We start from the raw sequence: 23244 nt of genomic DNA on the forward strand, positions 1-23244 counted from the left end.
TGGAGTTGGCACACCACCCTTTTCCTGCTGAGAACCGTGGATTCAGACTTGGGGTGCCAATTCACATTTCTGCCGCTTCACACTCAGCTCCAACCTACTCCAGTGCAATCTAGAGGCCACCACCTGATGAAGCCAATACAGCCACATTCTCCCAGGAGGAAAATGGAGTCCCCACCCTTGAGCACCACACCCATTATCTGCAAGAAGTGTAAATGACATTCAGTTTCCTATCCTTAACCTAAACACATGGTGGAAAGTAACTGTTTTGTCCACCAGGGAAAACCCCAGCATATAGGCAGGGACCTGGGGGGATACTAGTGCCCCTACCTGCTGCCTCTCCTCGAGGGAAACTCCAGATTGGAGCAGAGTCCCATAGATGGGTTCTAGAACTCAATATGTGTGTTCAGGTGAGCCCAATTATATCTAGTGGGTATCTTTCAACTTCACACATTAGCTCAGGCTCTTTCCCCATCAGAGAGGTGGCGTTCCATGTCCAAAGAGCTTATTTCACCAGCTAGAGATCAGACTGCCGAGGCCTCCACCCTTGAAAGTCACCCACCCACCATACATTGCACCTGAACCCTGTAGTGCCTTCTGCAGGTGGTGAACCCAAAAGAAGGTGGGCACATGTTGCCTCTTTGGGCTTTGTCCGAATGGGCCGAATGGACTAAAGTTTAGCCACCAAGCACTTCCATGCTTCCTCAAGGGTGTGGCCCCAAGGTTACTGGGGCCTCAAGGGTGTGGCCCCAGTAACCTTGTACCAGGCAGGGTTAGAATCAGTCTCGCACAGAGTCGCAAAGGTTTGAAAATAATAATGTTTAATTTATAAACAAAAACAGACTGAATGCCAGTTCTTGCGATCACTATGAATCAGTCTGCACTGATGAGCAGAATTCATCTGCAGGAGACTTGGCTCAACTTGTTGCCAACTTTTTTTAAAGTAGTTATATTCCTATGTAAAAGCAAGGCAGCTGAGCATCTTTGCCAATTTGCTGTTAAATAGCTGATTTTTCCTAATTCCTCACATTTAATTACCAATTTATCCCAAACACATTGCATGCAATTGTCAACCTAACCCTGTTCAGTTGTAAAGTCATAAGGGACTAACTCTTCTAACTCATCTTGATGCACCAAAGTTTTCAACTGTCTGCGAGTAGTCACAGACCAACTCCCCATCTTCAAAGCAGGCATTTCAAAGGCAACAATATTGCAAGTTCCTTGCATATAGTCGCAGTAATTTTAGTTGTACAGTGATCTCCAACTACTGTTTTCTATAGTGTGACTGTAGCTTAAGAAACAAACCCATTCAGCATCAGGGGCCTGGGTTGCATTATGCTGCAGTGGGTCCCTATTTTGAAACACTTCTTTCTGACCTAAATGTATTTTTTAAAAATTCATGTATTTGATATAGCATGATATTGTTTAATTTATTGCCTTTCTGTCGCTCTATGCTCCACGTTGGTTTCTTGCACAAACATTAAGAAGTTGATGCAATACATGAAGGTCATGGGAATGTAACATATTTAAGACCTGACGTCATAAACATGCCCCTTTATGGCTCTTCTGTATCCCTGCAGGCTTTGTGTGTCAGGACCCCCTGTCGAGACAGCCTCGCTCTGACCAAAGAACACAGGTAGTGGTGGACACCAGCACACACGCGAACACAACCGTCAAGCCAAGCATTGCACTCATTCACCCTTCCTTGTGAAACATTCCCATTCTTGTCTTCATGTCTCTGTAGTTACACTACATTCCTGCCACTGCCACTGAGCTCTTCTCTTACCCTAATGGAAAACTCACTGTAATGCAAAACAACTGCTAATGCAATTACAGTGTTTGAGTGACCTCAGTTTGTAAGTGCTACACTCTCAGTGGCTTATTGTTTTATCATTTCTAATCAAGTGACTAATGCTCTCTCTAGGCCTTGTTGCCTAATGATGCCACAACAGCTAATACACTTGGCTACCTCCACTCGACTACTGCACTAAGATCTGGCAAAGGACCTGCTGGAGGGATATTACTAAATCAGACAGATTTCTGCTCCACCTTATATTGTGTAAAAGGCCTGTTTAGACATAAAGTAACAATGTTTCATTGTTGTATGTTGATGTGGTTTGGATGTTGTCTGTATGTGCCTTGATACAGGCTCAATGCTGATGCAGTGTGTTCACCCATTTCCTCTTAGAAACTTTTTTCTGCACATCCAGCCACTACACACAGCAGAGTGGTAAGCTTTTTTTTTTGTTGACTCAGACGTATTAATCTTCCTTTGCTTTGTCCCTTTGCAATTCCCTGATGCCTGTTTCATTACCGGTAAGAAATCGCTTGCTGCTTTTTGCTTATTTGATTATGTGGCTAAAGCAATTTTTCACAGGGACAGACAGATGGCTTATATAAATCCTTAATGCTGCATTTTTAGTCAAAGCTTCTTTAGCAAAAGCACTTAACAAGCCGCAATGCGCTACTTTGCGTAATGAGTCGAAAAACTTTCTTCCCGATGCTTCAGGCACACCTAAATCAAGCCAAACACTAGCTGTTGAAGAACTTCAGGGGCCCATAGAGAACCTGTCCTATCCCTTCACTCTGATCAGGGGCAACAGTTGAGACCTTTTCTGAGGGATTAAGCCTTGTCACTTTTTGGCTGCCTTTGTATCCCCACTATCCGTGTCAGGGTAATTAAATATAATCCCCCTGCTATTCAGATGACAAATTTTATATGTGATCATGCAGGGTTGTGCCCCTCTATCTGGCCCGAGTTCCAAAACTGCATGCCAAAGCTGTCAGTCACAGCCTAGTAGTGCATGCAGCAGGGAGACAACCAGAAATGCCACTGCTTAACAAAAGCACTCTATTTCTGTGGCGAAGACAAAAGAGGAGAACGGGGTTTTGGTTATCTGTGATGTAGCTTCTACATTTTCAACTTAACATACAAATAGATTTTTGTGGATTAACCTTACGGCCTTTTGTTCATCCTGATTATGAAGCACCTGATTTGCTTTAACAAAACTGGATTGAAAAGAGGAAACATATTACACCGTTTTTATCAAAAACTGTTTGCATCGTCTCCGCTTCTTGTAGCGACAGAGGCCGACGTCAACCAACATCTCAGAAACCGAGGATCTTAAGGACAAGCGAGGAGCTAAGCATGGCCAAGGAGACAGCACTCTGAACCTAACTGTTGAGGAGGTAAGGTCTTAATAAAGATGTTGTGTAAAGTACTTTTAGTATAGGCTGTGTAACTGTATTTTTTCTGTATAAACATTGCTTCTTTTTTTTAATAGATGGTATTTTACTTTCCTTCACTAATATAGATCAGAGTGCTGCGGAGGATAAAGGAAGAGTATGAAAGACGAGGAGGTTTCATTAGGATCTTCCCCACCGCGGATACATGGGAGCTCTATGGGTAATCTGAGCCAGGAAAGAACAGACAGATCCCTTGTAGGCCGCAAGGGAAGTTTGTCTGTAATGTTACTCATTACTGATACTGTGCTCAGATAAGCAGGACATTTAGCTTAAAGCCAGACTAAGCGACTCCTGTTTGCATTTGCTAATTTAACCACCAAACTACGATATAGCTCCAGAGTCACTGGAAACTTGTTGGAGTCTATGTTCCAAAAAAAATGATCCCACAGTGACTTTATATTAAAATGCTATTAAACTCCTATTAAGAGAGGAAATCCATCATTGTGCTTAAAATTTATATTCCTATATGAGGATTAGTTGCATGATTAAACCTCCGTTAGCAGCAGGGTATTTTGTGGCATTTTTAAAAGCGTTTTATTGAGCGGTCTGGGGAGCTATTGGTGCAGTTAATACCCGTTCCTTCCACAGGATCACAGAAGTCTCCTTTTTAACACATTTGCCACAAATAAAGACGCTGGAGCTCACTGGGGCCCCTGCCTTTATGATTATTGTAATTTGCTTATTATCTTCTTCTCTCAGAGGATATCTTGAGTCCAAGACATCAATGAACTTCGTGTTGGCAAACAGACTTTTCCATGGAAGGTAAGCATTTCCACTGTGGTCGGGATGGGAAATAAATCTCTCCATCAGTTTGTGGAAATGGTGGGATTGTAACGTGGCATTTGTTTGGTCTTTTGACTGGATAGGTGAGACGAACAGCTTTTCCAGCGCGCGCCTGTGTCTATGTGGCATTGTGGCATCGATTCGGGGGCAGGAAGGGAAAGATAGTCACAGATGAATTGTGCCGTTTTATTGAACCGCATTTTTGTTATTGTAGTACAACGTTCATTTAGGTTATTTGAATCTGCGCAGGCTTTCAAAATTTAACCACAGGTTTGACTGTATTGACTGGAGATTTGTCCCCCGACTAAGCTAAGATTTTCCATATTCATTAGGTAGTGAGTTCAGGGAGATGGTTGCTGCTGCAGTACCTAACTTAAAGTTGAAATTTACAGCTGTTTCTCTGCTTTATACTTGTTGATAATATCCATATAAATCATTATTCTTGTTGTTATTATCATTGCGTTGACACGTCTTGCTCTGCCTCGCAGGAATGTGAATGGGAATGTGCAGCTGCAGGTGGACGTGGTCCATGGCTGTCACGTTGTCCAGTATGAGAGGAAGCTGCTGTCTCTGGAGGCACGAAAGAGGAGACAGCGCCACCTGACTCATGGCTCTGCTGCAAGGAAGAAAAAATCGGGTAAACTCAATGTGTTCTTTCTTTTTTTTTTCCTTCAGTTTGAAATAACTTTTTTTTTTCCAAAACTAGGAAGAGTGTAGCTAAGTAGAACAACATCTCACGCTAATGCACTTTTGGTTCCAATAAATAACTCCCCTGTGTCACGGTAAGGTTGGCCAAATATGACTCTGTATGAGTTCATTTCATTGCAGCAACAATAAAAAGCCTATTTTGAGTGCATGTGTGTATTTTATCCCAAATGTCAGTGATGCAACTGACATTTGTCTTTTCTTGCTGTGTTGCATACCTCAGGGAAGGAATCCAAGGCCTCCCTGACTGAGAACAGCAGTCAGGAGGGAGAGGAGTGTGCTCAGGAGGGGGTGAAACAAGCTCTTGAGCCAGTTTCACACAAGGCTTTGGTAGCAGAGCAAAGAAAACAAGTGGCCACACCACTGGAGCGATGCCACAGTAAGGCTCAGTCCAGCTCAGAGGCAGCCGTGCACAATGCCAGCCCTACAGTCAACCTGCTCAACATCCTTCAACAGGGCTGGGAACTCAGGTCAGTTTGCATTCTGGGCTGCTGCTCCCATTCGTCCTCATTGAGTAAGGAGTACTGTGAAGTTGCAGGTAGAAACGAGGACGAACATTTACACGTGTTGATGTTTTAATTCCTCTCACTACCTCTGACTGGCTGGGCCTCAACGAAAGTCAGTGTTATTCTTGTACGCCATTGAGTCCAGACATAATAGTTTACTTTTTAACTTTTTCTGCTTTGATGAAAACACAGTTTTAACTTAGATTGAAGCACATGGCACTTCAGTAAAAGGGGGCATGAAAAAGTGTTAAGGTTCATGATGGGTCTGCAGAAGGTCCCGCAATTTAAGTAGTTTGTGACCGTCTAGTAAATAAACGTTGGTTTATTAGCACAGGCAGTAGCTTTCCTTTTCCTGAGCTACAAGTAAACAGTCATTGTTTGAAAATGGTATAAAAGCAGATGTAAAGGGTTCAAAATTTGCTGAGGATCAAGACACTCACTTTTCTTTAAATAAAGACACGCAGATACAATATGCTTTCACCACTGTACTTAGACTCAACAAAGGCTGCAGTCTCCTGTCATTTCAAACGTGTGCCTGAAATTATAATTTCAGGAAGAATTACGATAACAAGTCTGAGTTTGTAGAAATTCCTTAGTGCTTGCCAGGACTGTGCACGAAGCTGGGAAATTATAGTATAGCATGTCTTTGTTTGTGTTTGACAGCTACAATGTTCTGGCAGTACTCTCTCCAGGTTCACCTGGGCCACGAAGACAGTTTGTCATTTTGATACTGATACAGGACAAGATACAGACAAGATGCACTGTGTTCCAACAGCATTCTGTTATCAGCTATTGTTGCATATTTCTATTTTTCATTGCTTTATATTTGCTTTGCCTTTGATGCTTTTTCCTCTCTCTTTTCTGCTTTTACCTCTCCTCTTCAGCAAAGTGCAGGCTCGTATTGCTTTCTCCTCTTACCTGCAGCGAGTCCAGCAAAGACTGTTAGCAGAAAGCAGAGACAACACCATCTCAGCTTGGCCCGACAATGGCAACGATCAAATGGTACAGCTATAGCATTTTTTTTTAACTCCTTGTAAAAAATGAAAGCAATCGAACACTCTGTAACTTTGTTTTCTCTGTATGTATGTGTGCATGTCAGTTTCCCTTATTATTCCTCTGTTACTCATCTGCACCGTGGAAATCTGCACGTGGCATTTGTAGCCACATAGAAGGAAAACGTGGACTCTGTAAAAGAGAGTCTGTTTGGAAAGTTTGCATTGTAATGGCATACATCATCATCATCATCAGCAACCTTAAAAAACCTGAGGAAAATCAGTGTAAAATCGTGCCTATCTCTGATCTTTAAATTCAAAAGTGTTTTAAAGTGAGTCAGACCCAGAGTTAAGACGACAGAGACGGCTCAATGAATCAGTGATTCGGGAAACTGATGATAAAAGTTTTTTTTCTTTGTCTTTACAGGAGCTCGTGATTTGCTTTCTGAGAAAAGCAGCCAGTAACCTTCAACAAAACATAAAGGTAGTCTTGCCCAGTCGGCAGTTACCACTCCAAGACCGCAGACGCATCCTGTCCCATCAGTTAGGGGAGTTTATCCACTGTTACAACAAGGTACCCCTTCCCAGACTGTAGAGTCATTGCAGAATTACAATTCAGAGAGGTGCTTGAAACACAAAGGACATTGAGCTGTTTATTTCCAACAGTCAAAGTACATCTGCAGTTCTGTTCTTTTCTCTATGTTCCCAGGAAACTGAACATATGGTGAAAAAACAGGAGATTAGTAAAGAGGAGCGTTGTGTTAATCCTAAAGTGTTTCAAGAGTACATCAGTGCAGCCAGGTTAGTGATTTGGCTCAACTTTTTTGAGCCAAGTTTTCTGTTACACACATTTATTTCATGTCTTTTTTTTCTTCTTGAACTAACAGTGAAAACGACCTGGAGGAAGTACTGACATTCTACACGCAGAAAAATAAATCGGCCACCGTCTTCCTAGGAACAAAAGTCAGAGGCATTAAGAAAGATGTTCGTGAAGCAAATGCCTCAAGAGATTCAGGAAACTGTGATAATTCTAAATGTGAGTTTCTTGTTTCTTTTCCCATGTATGCTTTTTGTTTTTTCTACTGTACATCTGGTTCATGTTTTAATTTTTTATCATTCAAGCATAGTAAACAGGAACTGTTTAGATTTGTGAATCTAGAACAGTGAAAGGAGAAAAGATTGAGTCATCTGGGGTGAAGAAAAGGTCAGCTTCAAATGATTAGAACTTACTGCGGGAAAACAAATGTGTGTCAGAGCTGAGGAATGAGTAACTGATGATAAAGGAGCTCTGGCTTATTTCCTCCTTTGAACAGCTTTGGCCGTGGAAGCGGATTCAGAGTTGTCGCTCCTAACAGGGAAAGTCAGCTCCGACTCAGACAATAAGGCCACTGATGGTCAGCCTTCTTTTTGTTTGCTGCCTGAAGACATACGGGCTGAAGTAAGAATGGTTAAAACCCAGCCAGAAGTCCAGTCGTCTCAACACCGCTCCAGTTTTCCTGTGACCTTGGACTGCGTGCACAATCATGTGCAGCACTGCTCTCCTGCATCCCTGCCTCTTCACTGTCCACCGCCGCCTCCACCTCCTCAGCCACCATCTTATGGACAGTCCTTGGCAAAGTCTCACCTCTGCCATTCTGAGAGTATTTCTGACCCTCCCGCATACACCTCTGCCCATGTGGTCACACAACCTCCAAGGGTCCTGTGGACGGCTGCGCCCACAGGCTCAAATGCGGCGACTACAGGGCCATCGACACAGGTGCTCAGAAGAATTCAGTCCTTTACCTCATCCATGGCTGGCTCTGCAGCGGCCTCGTCCGTTCCAAGTGCCACACACATCTATAGCCAGAAGCTCTCTAGACCCACATCTGCAGGCCAAGGTAATCTTTCCTGCACGGCGTGCTGGTGTTTCAAATCAAATTCACAAAGATGTTCTCACCTTTTCCTTTTTGTTTTTCTTTCTCAGTGATCAGGAGGAGCACTTCCAGTAAGCTCAAGTCAAACTCAGTGGGAGCTTTCAGGGAGTTGAGCACTCTGACCGCCCAGGCCCAGTCCAACCAGCAGGCCTTCATCTCAGCCCTGCAGAAACTGGCAGACAAGCAGGTTGCTCACCACTATGCCAGCTCCAGTCACATCAACCTGCTGACACAACATGTAAGTTTATTATGCTCTCAGCTTCTGCAGCCCTGTGACTCAACAGCTACAACTACTTTGAGTAAGAAACTATGTTGAGTTATTAAGCAACTGTAAACTGATCTGTGTAATGGTTCATGTAAGGAAGAAGAATCTGGCCTCTCTGCAGTAGTCCTCTCACTGTGAGGTCTTTGATATTTCTCTTTGTTGATGTGTAAACCTGGCTCAGGCCCCACGCTGATCGGCGGCATCTAACTGCTTATTCATTCAGCAGACCTGTTGGAGCCCGAGGGTCTGCACCTTCCTTCTTCAGCCTTCAGCTCGCCTGCAGTCTGCGGGCTGGGGTTGGTATGGGGGTGGGTCTAGGAACTGGAGTTTGAAGCTGGCCGGCCCAAACAGTGGTGAGCAGCGTCAGCCCCTCAGCTCTGTGTGAGGTCTCATTATCAGAAGCACCATGGGGGAGTGATTTCTGTTGATACTTAACAAGCAGCCACCTTTTTTTTCTTCTTTTTTTGTGGTAATTGATGCTTATAAATCAAGGAATGTGGCAAATTGGCACCAAGCAGGGGAGTGGCAACTTGGTTGTCTCTATCACCACCTTGTCGCATATTTCCCAAAGGTTTGCCCTTCAGCTTTGGGAGCCCATCAACCTTTCATTCTTCCTCCTGTTCCTTCACCTCCTCTTCTGCATCGCTGGATTATTTATTTATTTATTTTCAGTCAGAGATTTTTGCGATGGCACCAGACCACACAGGCGGCAGTTTTATGGCTTCCTTATGACTGTATATTATTCTGTCTATCTGAAAGGTGTTTGCTGTATTTCCTGTCGGTAGTTAATCCTCAACATGGCAGCAGCTTATTTTTCAGAGTAAAGTAGTTCAGTGTTTTGCACTTAAAGGCTTAGAGTACATTTGCTTTTTGCTTTTTTTTCCAGGACTGAGATTTGAAGTCATTAAATCACTTGCTGGACTAAATGGAGAACTTTGTAAACATGAACAACACCCTGTTGCACAGTTGACTCCGTAATTACTCACTCTCATGCTAGGGCACATATACAAAACAGAAACTGAAATTGAGTAAAGCCAGACATGCTGAACATCAATGAAGTGAATATACTCCTGGGCTGTGATATATTGATGGGCATATATGTGCATACACAGCTTGTGCCTTGAGTGAAAAGATTTCTTTTGACAGATCTATACTCCCATTTTGGTCTCTTGACATGTTATATTACATGTTCTCCAAAGGTTGTTTTAATTTCTGCAGATTATATTAAACACTTTATAAAAAAATATGACCAGTCTACCTTAATAAACCCCAATAAACCAGAGCTGTAGCTATGTAACAAAACGCCAACACTCTCTTTATTAATGCCATGCAAGGCCCAGCAGCTTCAGTTTTTTTCCCATTGGTCCTTTAGTGCACAGAAGGAAATAAAGTAAATAAAGCACCGCAGCGTTATGTTTAATTCTCCCACCAGATTTCATCGAGCATCATTCCCAGGCTAGCACAGAGCAGTACTGGGGCGCTTTTGCCACACAAGTGCTGATGTGGTTGCAAACACTGTTGGCCTGGAAAGTCATGATAGCTGATTCTGTTGAGGATGCAGGAGGGGGAGGGGACCGCTTAGATTTAGTGCTGAGCGGAGACTGGCTGCGCCATGTGCTGTGTGTACATTTCACACAGCCCCCAGATACGAAAGATGGAGGTGATTGGCGTATGAAGAAACACAATGTTCCACCTAATCTTATTCATCACTTCTCTGTATTTAGACATGGGATCACTATTAGCGAGATGTTTGTTTGTACTTATACAGAAAGTGCGGTTACAAGTACATTATGCTTGTAAAATGCAATCAAGATGAATCCTCCCTTCAAGTTTTTAAGCCTTCCTCTCTGCCCACAGTTGACCAACCTGAACCTGGCGAACAAGATGCTGAGCAGAGAGAGCTTCACACTGAACCCTAAAGCTGCTACAATCCAAGGACCAGTGAGAGCTGTTCACCCTGAAACAGATCTACCGAACAGCACTGGGTGAGTCCAAGGAAGTATAACTTACAATAATCTCCCCTTGGAATAATGGTTTGGATCCAACATGAGTTCTCAACAAAGAACTCTTAAAATCCAGATATCCAAGATGCTTTCTACTGCATTGTAAAGTCTGTATATGCACAGAATGTAAGCATAAATAAAGTCCCAGTACAGCAAAGGCCTCAAGCTAATTTAAGACGACCAGTAGATGGACAGCTGTATGGTTTCAACTTTGGGCATAAAACACTTGAGACAGCGTCAAACATGTAAGTAAAGTAACATTAACCAAAACCCTGACAGTGAAGCAGAAGAGGAGGTGAAGGAACAGGAGGAAGAACGAAAGGCTGATGGGCTCCCAAAGCTGAAGGCCAAACCTTTGGTGCACAGCGACTGGAATTTCATTTTAATACGACTCTGTTCTTTAAAAGAAAAATTGGTTTAGCCACATCTGAAAATTGCATTTGTTGGATATAGATGCACTGGAAAGCACACTTTATTTACATTTACTCTTCAGAATTGGTTCACAGATGCCTCTGTTAGCTCGCTTTTGCATTTAGCACATATGGTGTCTCTGCTACTTTGCAAAAGCTTCAGTGCTGCTTCTGGTCAAGTTTCACCATTGTGCTCATGTGTACTATTTATTTGCTCTCCCCTGAGGCAGCAGACACAGATTAGTGCATTACAGTCTCAGTGGGGTTCACTGCCAAGGTAAACAGCGTGTCCTTCCTTTGACAGACTTAAGTTTGAGATGTGCACAGATGTTGGAGTCAGGACACACAGAATCTAAGAATGCCTGAAGCATTCAAATTAATGTTTAACTTTCATGAATATTCTTTGCTATTCTCAAGATTAATGTTTGTAAAAGCTTCAGAAAAGCTGTTCAGTGTGACTCCTTTGGCTAAACTACTGTCTTGGGGATTGTCTGCATAATCACTTTTATGCTATAATTACTATAAGTACTGTGCTTTAGTGTAGTATATACAGTAAGTATAAAGCCTGTTTGGTGAGGCTCATTACATTCTAAAGACTTTTTAAAGGCTTCTGACAATTTATTAGATTAAAGAAGTTTGTCTCTGGAAAGGGAATGAGAATTTCCAACACCCCTTTGGGCAGGCTAGTTTATCTGCAGGCAGGGAATTGGGTCTTTTGTTCCCCTTTTTAGCTGTGCTCCGTGGACATAAGTAGTTGTAGAATTGGCTGCTGAGTGTCGGCGTTATGTGGAGCACGCTGGCAGCTGAAAGCGTTCTGTTGGAGCGGTGCTGGAGGCAGTGGTACAATGTCAACACCCACAAAGTCTGTCTACTCAAGGCTCTCGCCTCAGTACCCACTGAAATTCCTCCTTCTTCACCCCGGCTCACTGCGCTGAGAATAGGAGGAAGGAAAGAGAAGGAAAATGATCGCATCATCATGGCTTATGGCACCAGACCAGGATTATAAACCTATAGGCAAAGAGGGGAAACCTTAAGTGTGTCATCTTCTTCTTTTATTTGCTTATGTGTGAGTGGCAGTGTCTCAGACTGCTTGGCCCTGATTTTGGACTCTGTTTTTCCAGTCCTGCCCTTCCTTATGTATGGAGCTGTCAGGGAATTCCTGGAATGTCTGGCCTTTTCCCTTTTAAAAATGTTTTTATTCCCACAAACTAAAAAGAGACTATTAATAGCTTATATCATTTTTACAGATAGATTCACAACAGAAATCACGCTTTGAGCGATGCAGTCCTCTGACGGATCAGAGTTACAGTGTGATTTCAGACATTGCATTTGCTTTTCCATATCATGTTTAAACACTTCATTCATCAGAAAATAAACTGGCCCACGATGCTCTTGCAAAAGAGATTCTAAGATTTAAAAATGTTTGTTCAGGTTTGCCTTTCAGCTATTCACATTTCAGAATTACACTTTCACAAATCTAAAGAGAGAATATAAATTAGCGTTTTCTTGCAATACAAAAAGCTCTTGAGGGCCCCGGAACACCGAGCCCTTGGTTAGGAATTATCTACATGAAATGTCTTTAATAAGATATTAGGATAAAATGTCTTGATTTCATCCCGACTCTGTTTCTTAAAACACAGAATTTCCTGAGCCCCCTCCCCCTACGTTCGGGCTCATGGCTTGTGCCAAACATACTGAAACTGTTAAGCGCACTGGCTCTTAAAGCAACCACAGGGGTGAAGTATGATGGGTTTCAAAGTGTAGCATGGCTCTTTGAAGTGCTGCTGCCAGGATCTGCCAGGTATGCTGCATCAGCACTCTTAGAGCTCCTGCCTAAATTCAGTGTGCTGACAGTCAGGGGGCTTTGAACCCATACGGCCCATCTTCATATACTTATGGGGTAAGTTGGTGATCTCTTCCGGTGTCGGACCTCCTGGTACATTTATGATCATTTCCATTCAGTGTACCTATAAATTGAGGTGTTGGATTACTTTGAAATACTTGACACCTTTTACTTTGTTTAAAAGTATTTTCTGTTACTTAAGTTTGCTAATACCGCTTGTGGTCTGAGTTTGCACTGGACCTCCATGTGGTCATGTATTATTATTAAGTCAGCAGCTGGTCATGGTTGGTTCTCACCATTTGTGTTTGTTATGTGAATAGTTATTGCTGTCTTATTACCAGAGCCGCAAACGTTCCTCTCTGTTTTCTTCCCCTCTACGTTCATACCAGCTTTGTGTTTTGAGAAATGCCACAACCCTGCTTACACAAGGTATTTTTAGTCCTGTTCAATACTTTGTTAGATTGGTGTTTTACTTGGTTGAATTTTCTAGAGGCGAATGATTCCAAAGGGTTTTAAGGCGGTCCATTTTCTAAACCAACAGCTCGAGTAATCAGAAAAACGCTGGTGAAAATGTAAAAATTCTTTGATGGGGGACAGATTCCCACAAAATTGGTCTGATGTCTCTCTTCCTTTGAATTTAAAAGGAGAGATGTTTTTATTCACGTTGATTGAAACCAGATGTGGCAATGGGAAGGCAAACCCTTAAGGTAAGAACAAGTGAAATTCCAGGGAACAGATTTAGTCATTCAGCAGAAACATGCACCTTTAAAGCAGTTTTCATTCCCACAGTGTGCAATATGGTTATATGTACTGTATATAATCTGCTTTATGGAACTGACAAATGTGTGACCGTGAATTAGGGTTGGGTTGCACCAGCTATTTTTAAATCCATTGCAGGTTTGTGTGGAAAGCCCTTACTATTCGTCTTAGGATCACTAACAAGTATGAAGTTACTGCTCAAAATTTAACCTTTAAAGCTGGTAAATACTTCATATTCTTAGAACTACTGTCAACAATGTAAACAGGACATGCAATACAGAGCACTGAGTTTTAATATAATTTCTAAATAACATATATGTGTTTGAATGTTTGTGTGTGTCCCTTCCCTTGTCACAAGGACTTGCTGTAGCAGGTGGTTCCACATGTTTGATTTGGCCCTTCCTGACATAACTCCAGAGGGGATTTGTGTCTCAGGCTGGAATTCAACCAGTGACATTTTGCTTGCCAAGGGAATCTGTAAACTACGCTACTGAGTCACTAAAAACAAATAAACTAGTAGTAATTTCTAGATGTATGTGTTAGTTTGTTTTACATTAGACATGCAGGGAAAAATCTTTGTTGCGTGTGCAGGAAATGTTAATATCCATCGATGCATTGTAAAAAGCATGTAATTTTATTATTGATTACAGCAGAAATTCCTTTGTCGTTAGAAAACAACTCTCTGAACTCGACTTTACAAAGAGAATCAATTGGCTGCTTCTCTTTGTTATCAATCATAGTAATCTGAAGGTCTTAAGTTTTTGGATTACTGTTAAGACAAAATCATATGTTTTTTTATTTATAAAATAAAAATAATAAATGTATTCATTACAAAATATGCAGGGAAATTCATCATGATAGTATTTTTGGTTATTATGAAACAGGAGCATACTATTTCCATCAGGTAATATGTTGTGGTATCTTGGCCATCATATGTATGCTGCCATCAACCACTTTAGTTACAGTTTGCCTTTTGTCTTCAGATTTCTTCATGGCACAGATTTTACAAGCTGCTGGAAACATTCCTCAGAGATTTGGGTGTATGATAGCAGTTGGCTGCACATCCATGATGTGAATCTTCCATTTCACCATATCCCAAAGATGCTCTATTGGACTGAGATCTGGTGACTGTGGAGCACTTTTAAGACCAGTGAACACTGTCATGTTCAGGAACTCATTTTGAGATTATTTAAGTTTTGTGACATGCCGTGTTATCCTGGTGGAAAGGACCATTAGAGGATGGGTCCAATGTGGTCATAAAGGGATGGAAACGGTCAGCAACAACACCCAGGTGGGCTGTGGAGTTTTAGAAAATTCTCAATTGCTCCAAAGGGGTTCAGAACCTATCCTCCACCGTATTACACCATCACCACCAGCAGCTTAAACCACTGATACAAGACGAGATGGATTTCATTTTTTTTTTTACATCAATTTCTGTTATATTGTTTTCAGTAATTCAGGTGACCCTTAACCTCCCTTAGTTACACTACAATAGGCATAAGCTGCTGGGGGCTGGAGTATCATGGGGCTTGACCTTATAATATAAAGCACTTTGAGGTAACCGTTGTTATGATTTGGCGCTATAAAATTGATTGAATTTGACTCAGCCTTTAGTGTAAATGGTTATAATCCCTGTTTTGTTTTGTTTTTTCATTTGTTTGTTTTTTTAATCCATTGATTTTACTTATCCAGAACTGTTTTATAGCTTTCCTTTTTTGGATTTTCAAGTGAAGTTGTGTGAGTTTAAAACAGAAGTGTTTAAAAAGTAACCTATCATCCTACTTGGAAGAAAGCACTTGTAGTTTTCAGTACCCCACATTGCTCACCACTGCCCTAATGTAAGCCTCATCATCCCCGGCACTGCTGAACTCAACAAATTGTATTTTAAGAACAGACCTACTTGGTGTCATGTTTTTGCAATAAAACACGATAAACAAACACTGATTAATGGTTGGAAATACCCCTACACTCTTGAGGCTGCTAATGTTTACACTGACCAGGCAGGGCTTTGAGATAATCTGGCATGATGTCATCTCAGACGGTACATTTTCCCACATTCACACTGAGTTAGATTGATGCCGCACATGTGCTCAACTCGCACGGCTGTGTTGTTCTACAGTAAGTTATATCAGCATATTAAAGGATGGCAAGCACAGCGGGGAGTAAGCTGACACCCACGAGCAGAGGTCCGGCAGTGAGGGAAGTCCCAGATAGCTGAAGCTCCGCACATGTGCTGTGATGAGAAACTCAGATGTAAAACTATTCCGCTCACTCATTTAAGAAAAAATAAAAATCAGATTTTATTGGTTGCTGTTTTGGACAAAAGTGCTTCCTCCTGTTTTTAAAATTCATGGTCATCTGTAGTAGTTTTTTTGTGTGGTGTTGTGTTGACAAGTTTCCCCCCGTCACCCCCCTCCCTTGTGAGGTTTTATAGCGACATTGTACTCAAGGAAAGCCTGTGCTTTTGACCTGAGACAGTCCATTTTAGACCATATGGTAATAAAATGGTAGCACTGAAGGTCCCCGCGGTCCAGTCTGCAAACTGCAGCCAAGTCAAAGGAAATCGCTGCTGTAAACAAAGAACAAGTTCTTGTTTTGTCTCCTGGTGATGTAGAATCTCTGGCTTTGCAAAGTTCACAGACGAGCCTTTGTTTCCAGAAGCAAAAAAAAAATAAAAATGTATTGGCCTTTGGTCACAGCAGTTGTTTTTGCAATATATGTGCTATTATGTGAACTGAGAAATGCATGGGCGGATAACATGTTCACATGAGTTTAAGATCCCTTGTGTCTTGGCCACACAGGGAAGGAATTTATTTTTTTCTTTTACATTTTAGCAACACAAGATTATTATCCCACACTATGCATTGTTGTTCAAGATTAATTGAATTCTAATTTTAGCACTTATCATAGTTTGGTCCTAAAAATATTGTAGCTATTGTGAATCTAAGTGTGCAGTGTTTTCTTTAACTGTAGACCAATAGACAAATGTTATTGCATGTGGGAGGAATTTCCAAGAGCTTTTTTGTCATTAAGACCTCCAGGGATCCCATTTCTTTAGCAGTACGCGTATCTCTTTCTCTTTTTTCCCCTTTTATATTTTTCCTCGCAGCTCCCAATAGTGCTCTTTTATGGCATTATTTTTGGCTGAGGTGGTGTATATATACAACAGCACACCAGACTCCACAGACTCGATTTAAGCATGTCTGAAGGCTGAGGCTGGTCACTTCATTGCTTTAACAGTGGTCAAAAATGGTTGAAAAAAAAAAAAACTGAAACAGGCTTAGGCCTAATGACAGATAATCCAGTTACAAACTTGTGGAGCTCGTCAAAAGGTTTGCTTTCCAGGTTGTGGTTTTGTGATGTGGATGGAACGTGAAGCGAGGAGGAAAAGTTTTTAGTTCAGCCTGTGTTTGCCACAGGCTTGCCCTCTGCTTTCACTCTGATTTGCACACTTTGATTTGAGGCTCTGTGGGCACAGCGGCCACTGGTTAGGATGTTGTGAGATGTCTTGTTGTTTCACTTTTTACTGGTGGTCTTGCATCTCAACATGGAGTTTATAGCTATTGTCACATCTGCCTGGAATGCATGGTAAAATAACTGACGAGGTAGCAGTGAGTAAATATATTAAGCTATTTGTGGACTCATCCTTTGTTGTTGTGTAACAAAGCATGAGTTATAGTAGAGTAGTAACATCTGTGTTTCAAGCAAGCATTTCCTTATTTTCTGTCATATATATTAAACAACAGTGGATGGCTTGAATCACACCAAGGCTTGAATGTGTGTTCTTCAAATGGCATGCAATTGCTAGGGTGAAATTGGTTGCAAAGTTATATACAGTGCTGCACTAATAAAATACCTTGTAATTGGTTTGGTTGCTAGCTGGTAGCCATGGTGGCCCCTCAAACTGCTTGCCAAGCAGCTGTAAAAATGTAAACATTGTGACATAAAACAGAAACACCGATCGACTGCCTTCAAATGAATAATTGGTTGGGAAGGCATTACTTTTATTTTGAAGGTGAGTGTTCTCTGTTTGTTGTTGGCATTGCACCTTTTCACATTTCAGTTTTGACGGTTAATGGTTAGTAAAGAGAGTAAATGGTGAGTGTTTGCAGACAAGTTGTCATCTTCCTTGCAAACTACAGGCAACCGTAGAAACCTTCTAGATCTTCTAGACTGCATCTGATCTCACCTGGTGACCAGTTAGGGAATAATATTTTACTCTAGCAATCAGCGGTTACTAGGGGGTCACCAACAGGTCTCTAGGCCTGTGAAACTGAGGCCTGGACATGGTCAAAGTTTCAAATAATGATGTCAGTGTATGCATAGGTAACCCCTGTGAGTCAAAATGTCAGGATTCAGGCTACTCTAAATCCTTGGTATCAAAGAGTGTTTCCTGTCTTGGATCTGCACGCTGTCAAAGAGACTGGATGTCATAGACAGAAAGCTCTAGCCGTGAGCACGACAGCCCCACCCATCTGCTGTTTACAAGGGGTAGCCAGCCAGTCGAAAGTTGATCTAAAGAGAGCGAAGCTAAAACTGTTTGTTTGTATTCTTGCCAGAAAATGTCTTTAAAGAACACTTTTTGGGGTGCAAATGTCACTGATATGCAATTCAGAAGAAAGAGTGACTTTGTTTTTTTGTTGGTTTGAAGTATATTACTTTTTCACCCTGTGTATCTGTGTCACTTCTCTCTAAGCCACAGGCCGCTAAAGGAAGAGGACTGGCAGATGCACAATGACTACAGCCTGGTGAGAGGGGTGACACCCAAGCAGCACTACCAGCCCACCCAAGGGAGCTACCAGCTTCAGTTTGCTATTCAGCAGTTGCAGCAACAGAGACTTAAGGCTCATCATCAATTTCTGGACCAGACCCGCTGCGGACATCAGGTAAGATGTATCATTTTCTTAGTAAAGAATGTTTGTTTTCATTTAGCATCTTGGATGCTAAACAAGTGCACTGCTCATTTTTCCATTGGTAGTATTTGCATTTCTATTTTTTCTTCTTTCTTTTTTTTAAATAAAAATAGCACAGACACTTGTCTGTTAACACAATAAGATTATTTTTCAGATTCTTTTCTTTGTTGGTTTTCAGTAATGGCACCATGTAGAACTTAACCTTAAGAACTTTTAACCCATAAAAACCTCAATATTTGTGTCTGTATAATTTATGTCCTTACCTAAGCTCTGCACTTTGCAAAATAGTGCAAAATGCACCCACGTTAAGAGAAGAGATTCCATGTTAGCCTCTGGAGAGCTATTTAGAGGTTCGCCTTCCAAACTGTCTAATAAAACAGTGTTTGGTGGAGACAGTAGCTTAATTCTAAAGACCAAAATGGAACAACTCTCTCCAATATCACATCATTTGAGTGAATGACTCTACTAGGCATATGGGAAGGTGAGTAGACAAGAAATTCTACTCTTGAGGGTACCAGCAAATCTTGACTTTTCAAATAGCTCCATTAGTTTATCTATTTTAAGACAAATAAATTCGGAATATGATTTTCTTAGCAGTAGAAATGTAGCGGCAAAAAACCTTTTAGTTATGGCTAACAAGCCGTGACAGATGTGATTTGGCTGTTTTTACAGGGAGATTAGAAAGTTAGAAAGGCCTTAGCGTAGGAGTTTTTTGTTTTTCTTTGTTTGTTTTTTTTTAATGTTTAGACTAAAAAAGAGTGGCTCTCGCTTTTAGCGCAGTGACTTTGAAAGGAGATCTCACCAAGAAGGAGGATGTATGTTTCCATTTTCCAGAGGATTTGGTGGACTGAATCTATGGATTGAGAGAAATGGAGACAGGACAGTGCCATGGGACAGCTTAAAGGCTGGAATGACTGGATGCGCCCAATTTTTTCCGAGTACTGGAGTTGGCCTCACGTCATTGTTTCTCATCTTGGTTGGAACTTAATTAATGCAATTGAGGTGATATTTCTTTTGGCTTGGTCGGCAGCCTTACGTAAGGCACTTTATGATTCCTTCTCTGTTCCGTTCATCTCTTCTCGTACTTTAAACACATTTAACCACGTTTGTCTTATCTGTGACATGCTCCACCATAATTCAGCCATATAGCGGCATGAATATGTCTTACAATTTCAAATCCCTTGTGCCTTTAAGGACTTTATGTGTACAGAGCAGTACAAAGAGTCAGAAGACAGAGCTTTTTTGTTGTTCACCCTCTTAAACTGAGGTAATAGGAGGGCTGACTCTAGATATGGTTGTCTCACCATCAAGTCAGGCAACCCTCCCTAAAATCTTGGCTATCCCACCCCATTCATTCCCTTCTCCCCAGCTGTCATGGCAATGTGTGCCACTGCTTAGCTCTTAGGCAAAATCGTTTTGCATGGTATAGACCTTAATCTGCCAAGGAATTTGTCAGTGACTTGATTTCATTCTTTAGTGCCATTAGATAGGGGTTTTGATCTTTTTGATACAAATGTATTTTATCTCAAATTCTTGGATTTCCTGGCCTTGGGAGAAAGTTACCGATACTTTTTGATAATATAAATACACAAAAGGATGTTCTTAGTCGAATGTGGGTGCTCGTGTGCATACACGTTCTTCAGTGTGAGAGAAAGAGACAGGGGTCTGTTCCGGCACTCCAGTCCACGTTCCAGTTACTGGGTGCAGACTGCACGGCTCCTCCACAGGATTGGCCCGGGGCCACCTGGCAGCCAAAGAAAGGTGCCCTTCCTGGCCCCGCTCAAGCTGAATTGTGGCCATAGGCCTTGCAACCAGGAAACTTAGCTTCTCATTTATCAACACAGAAATTACATCAGATATTCCCTGTCGGCCCTTTGAACGGCCACACTGTGAAACTGGAAAACCATTAGCTCGTTAGATAGCCGTATAAAGCTGCAGAGAAAATAGCGTGGACGTGAGATGTGGAAGGAATGTATGCGAGCATTCCCCGGCATTGCAAGGACAGAATGAAATGTGGCTCTAAAATATTATGTCAGAAAGACAACAGCATTTTCCCTCTTCACAAGCCTTTGAAGAGATCTTGTATAAACAAATGAATAATGTGAAGAATTTGCTTTTCACTGGAGCCAGCTGCGAAAAAATGTCGAGCTTGTTTTGATACCGGATGGCATTTCATTAATATCTGCACTAATTTATGTCAGGCACTTTGATATTTCACCTTAATGACCAAAGGCCACATTTTTTTCCATGACTCACCCATTCCAAATTTGCTCCAACTTCCTTAGGCCTTTTTTGGGAGGGAGTTTGATTTTTATTTTGTCCTAAACAGTTCACTACACACATGTGAGGAACAATCCGCATGTCAGTCTGTGGCACATTTAACCAACCGAGGGAGAGTTGTTTTTCTTTTACTTGGCCTTTTGAATTTTGTGATGAAGCAAATGGCCCAACAGTGATCTACCGCTACATGATGCCAAACAATTAAAATGAAACGTTTATTAAGGTTAAAATAAACAGGGAGAAAAGGCTGAGATATTTTAAATTACACAAGAGGTGGACTGAACATCAGCGGCAACACGTCTGATGAATGATGGAATGAGGATTTGAGGTCAGGAGAGATGTACTACAGTGATTGTCTATAGCCGTCTGTAAAACACAGCAGAGGCTCTGTCTTGGTTTTGTGGCTCCATTACACCCATTGGTGTTGGAGATTTTGTCAAAACTGACTACAAGGACTACATTTAAACATGTTAAAGAATGAAGGCAGTCTTACCAAATATTGATGTTCAAGCTTGTTAGAATTGAACCAAGTCTGTTTTTACATTATACATTATATTATATATGTGTATAACATGTAAGTTTACACATGTTTCAATAAATCACTGCACCCATTTCTCAGTTTCAAATGAGAGGTGGCTCAGTACATGAGGGAACATACTGTATATGTTTTGTTTCTTTTGCAGCTTTGTATACAGCCTGCGGTTGTACACAGTTAATGTCTTGACCAAGTATGTTTCAAATTACACATCAAATTTGAAACTTTGAAACTGGATTTATATTTCAGTTAAGATCTTTGTAACATGTTTATGTTCTCTCAAAAGCTGAGTTTTACAAAAGCTTGCTCGTTTTTAGGGTTAGTAATCACTCCACAGCCACCATCACTGGTCCAGTATCATTTTAAACCATTGAAGCCACAACTGTATGCTCCATGTTAACCTCTCTCAGCTAGTTATTGAAAATCCTTTGAATTCCTTAAAGCAAACTATAATATCACTAGATTTACCAGTGAGTAGTCATCCTTTGTAGTTGCTCTTATTGTACTGTACTCTGCCCAAAGTTTAAATTAAAGGTCTCAAACCTCTTTGCTTTGTTGGTTAAGTTTCAAAGTAGCTTGATTATTGTAGTAGTTTGATATTGCCCATAAGTAACCGACTTTTGTTTTCTTTTTGGTTTCACAGGCTCAATTTCCAGACCAGACACCACATAGCCAGGCTCTCACAAAATCATCCAGCTGCCCTCCTTCCAGCTTTCACACTCTGCCCAATCAAAGCCATGGCCTAAGCCATGTCCAGACCTGTGTTAGCCCAGCTCTTGCTCCAAAGCCACCCAGCGGTGCCCGAGAGGGACAAGTCAGGAGAACGACTGCAAAGCGTCTCGTCAAGTAAGACAAATGTTGGCTCTGGATCACTCTGTTTATTAACCATATGACAGTTATAGAGCATTGTTAAGTTAAATGAAGCCAAGGTCATCTGAACCTCTACTGACATCACCCGACAGAGGTAAATGTCTGAATGTGAAGGTACGTCACAGCTGGACTGGTCATTAAATGATCGAGCGAGTGGGTGTCAGTGGTCCTGCCTACTGTCCGCTCTGCTCAGAAAGCTTCTTCACAGAAACTAAGTGCAGTATTTAACAGCAATGAAGAAGAGTGAAGCGGACTATCTCCATTTTTTTGCTACACGTGAGAAAGGGCAAGATCGGACAACGTCCCAGCCTCCTTCGCCCTATTACACTTCCCATAGTTCATATGTGAAAACTGCTCATTTAATTTATCGCAGACATAGTGCAGTGTGGTGGCAGGCCCTCCACCACCCCCCCGCTTGTGGAATGAGACAGCGTTCATGGGATTGGTGAGCTCAACAGGACATGGCTAATGCTAATGAGAGTTCGAATATGCGTGTAGTGGAGTGCTCCCAGTCTTTTGGCCGCAGGGTGTATCTACCCGTTCAGTAAACAACCTCATCACAGGCCTGATTTCTGCCTGAACCGTAAACAAAACGTGGTTCAGTGAAAGGGCCTGGACTCGGAGCGCCGTTTAAATCCTGTTTGGTTTGGAGATAAGCTGAAGACTGCATAAGGAAAAATAAAAGGAAAGCAGTGAAGCCGGGCTGAACTGCCAGCTATTTTCCTCACTTATTTTATGACTTTATTACTGCAACATCTGGCAAAATTACCCAACAACAGCAAACCTTTGTGATCGGCGCTGACTGTTTGTTTAAAGTAGGTTGTTGCAGCGGTGAACTGCTCTTCACACTTATTTAATGTTTAAGAGGAAAGGATACCGCTGGACTGGAACACGGGCTGTTTTTGTAGTATTCCGGGTAAGCCCTTACAGTGTGTGAATTACCCCAGAGTCCCAACAGTGCATTTCTCTGTTTGACTTAATTCATTCATTGCAAGTTTGCAGGCCTGCTGATGCCGCAACCGAGCAGAGCCCTGGCTCTGCTGACGTGTTACATCCAGTCATCTGACTGGACTGGACAAACTGTACCTGGCAAGAAAATAGTTAAGAGGGCAGTGCCGTGGTGTAGGGGTTGTATAGAATAGGTTAGCGAGGCCATGTAGGTGCCGTGTTTGCTCGTGTGTGTGCATGTGTGTCTTCCTGGCAGTGGTTGTGTTTACCCTCTGC

General features: G+C 41.8%; 1 protein-coding gene across 8 annotated transcripts in view; it reads left to right on the forward strand.

Moving 5' to 3' along the window:
* Window positions 1–23244, forward strand: part of ttll5 (tubulin tyrosine ligase-like family, member 5) — a 56844-nt gene that overhangs the window by 22038 nt on the left and 11562 nt on the right. For 4 of the 8 annotated variants that reach the window (XM_085391180.1, XM_085391182.1, XM_085391178.1 and 1 more), the window contains exons 15-30: window positions 1578–1633; window positions 2186–2227; window positions 3079–3186; window positions 3312–3403; window positions 3943–4005; window positions 4515–4663; window positions 4955–5201; window positions 6122–6239; window positions 6657–6803; window positions 6939–7030; window positions 7117–7265; window positions 7543–8106; window positions 8193–8380; window positions 10265–10392; window positions 18119–18308; window positions 21794–21996. In XM_085391180.1, the coding sequence (XP_085247306.1) occupies window positions 1578–1633; window positions 2186–2227; window positions 3079–3186; window positions 3312–3403; window positions 3943–4005; window positions 4515–4663; window positions 4955–5201; window positions 6122–6239; window positions 6657–6803; window positions 6939–7030; window positions 7117–7265; window positions 7543–8106; window positions 8193–8380; window positions 10265–10392; window positions 18119–18308; window positions 21794–21996 (2536 nt within the window). Of the gene's footprint in view, window positions 1–1577; window positions 1634–2185; window positions 2228–3078; window positions 3187–3311; window positions 3404–3942; window positions 4006–4514; window positions 4664–4954; window positions 5202–6121; window positions 6240–6656; window positions 6804–6938; window positions 7031–7116; window positions 7266–7542; window positions 8107–8192; window positions 8381–8630; window positions 8761–10264; window positions 10393–18118; window positions 18309–21793; window positions 21997–23244 lie in introns of those variants that run through there. The other 4 variants (XR_014908758.1, XR_014908757.1, XM_085391181.1 and 1 more) reach the window with 4 other exon arrangements.

The sequence above is a fragment of the Rhamphochromis longiceps genome, linkage group LG19 (genome assembly GCF_057381845.1).
Source record: "Rhamphochromis longiceps isolate RC_006_pf linkage group LG19, R_longiceps_female_GT1.1, whole genome shotgun sequence".
Lineage (NCBI taxonomy): Eukaryota > Metazoa > Chordata > Actinopteri > Cichliformes > Cichlidae > Rhamphochromis > Rhamphochromis longiceps.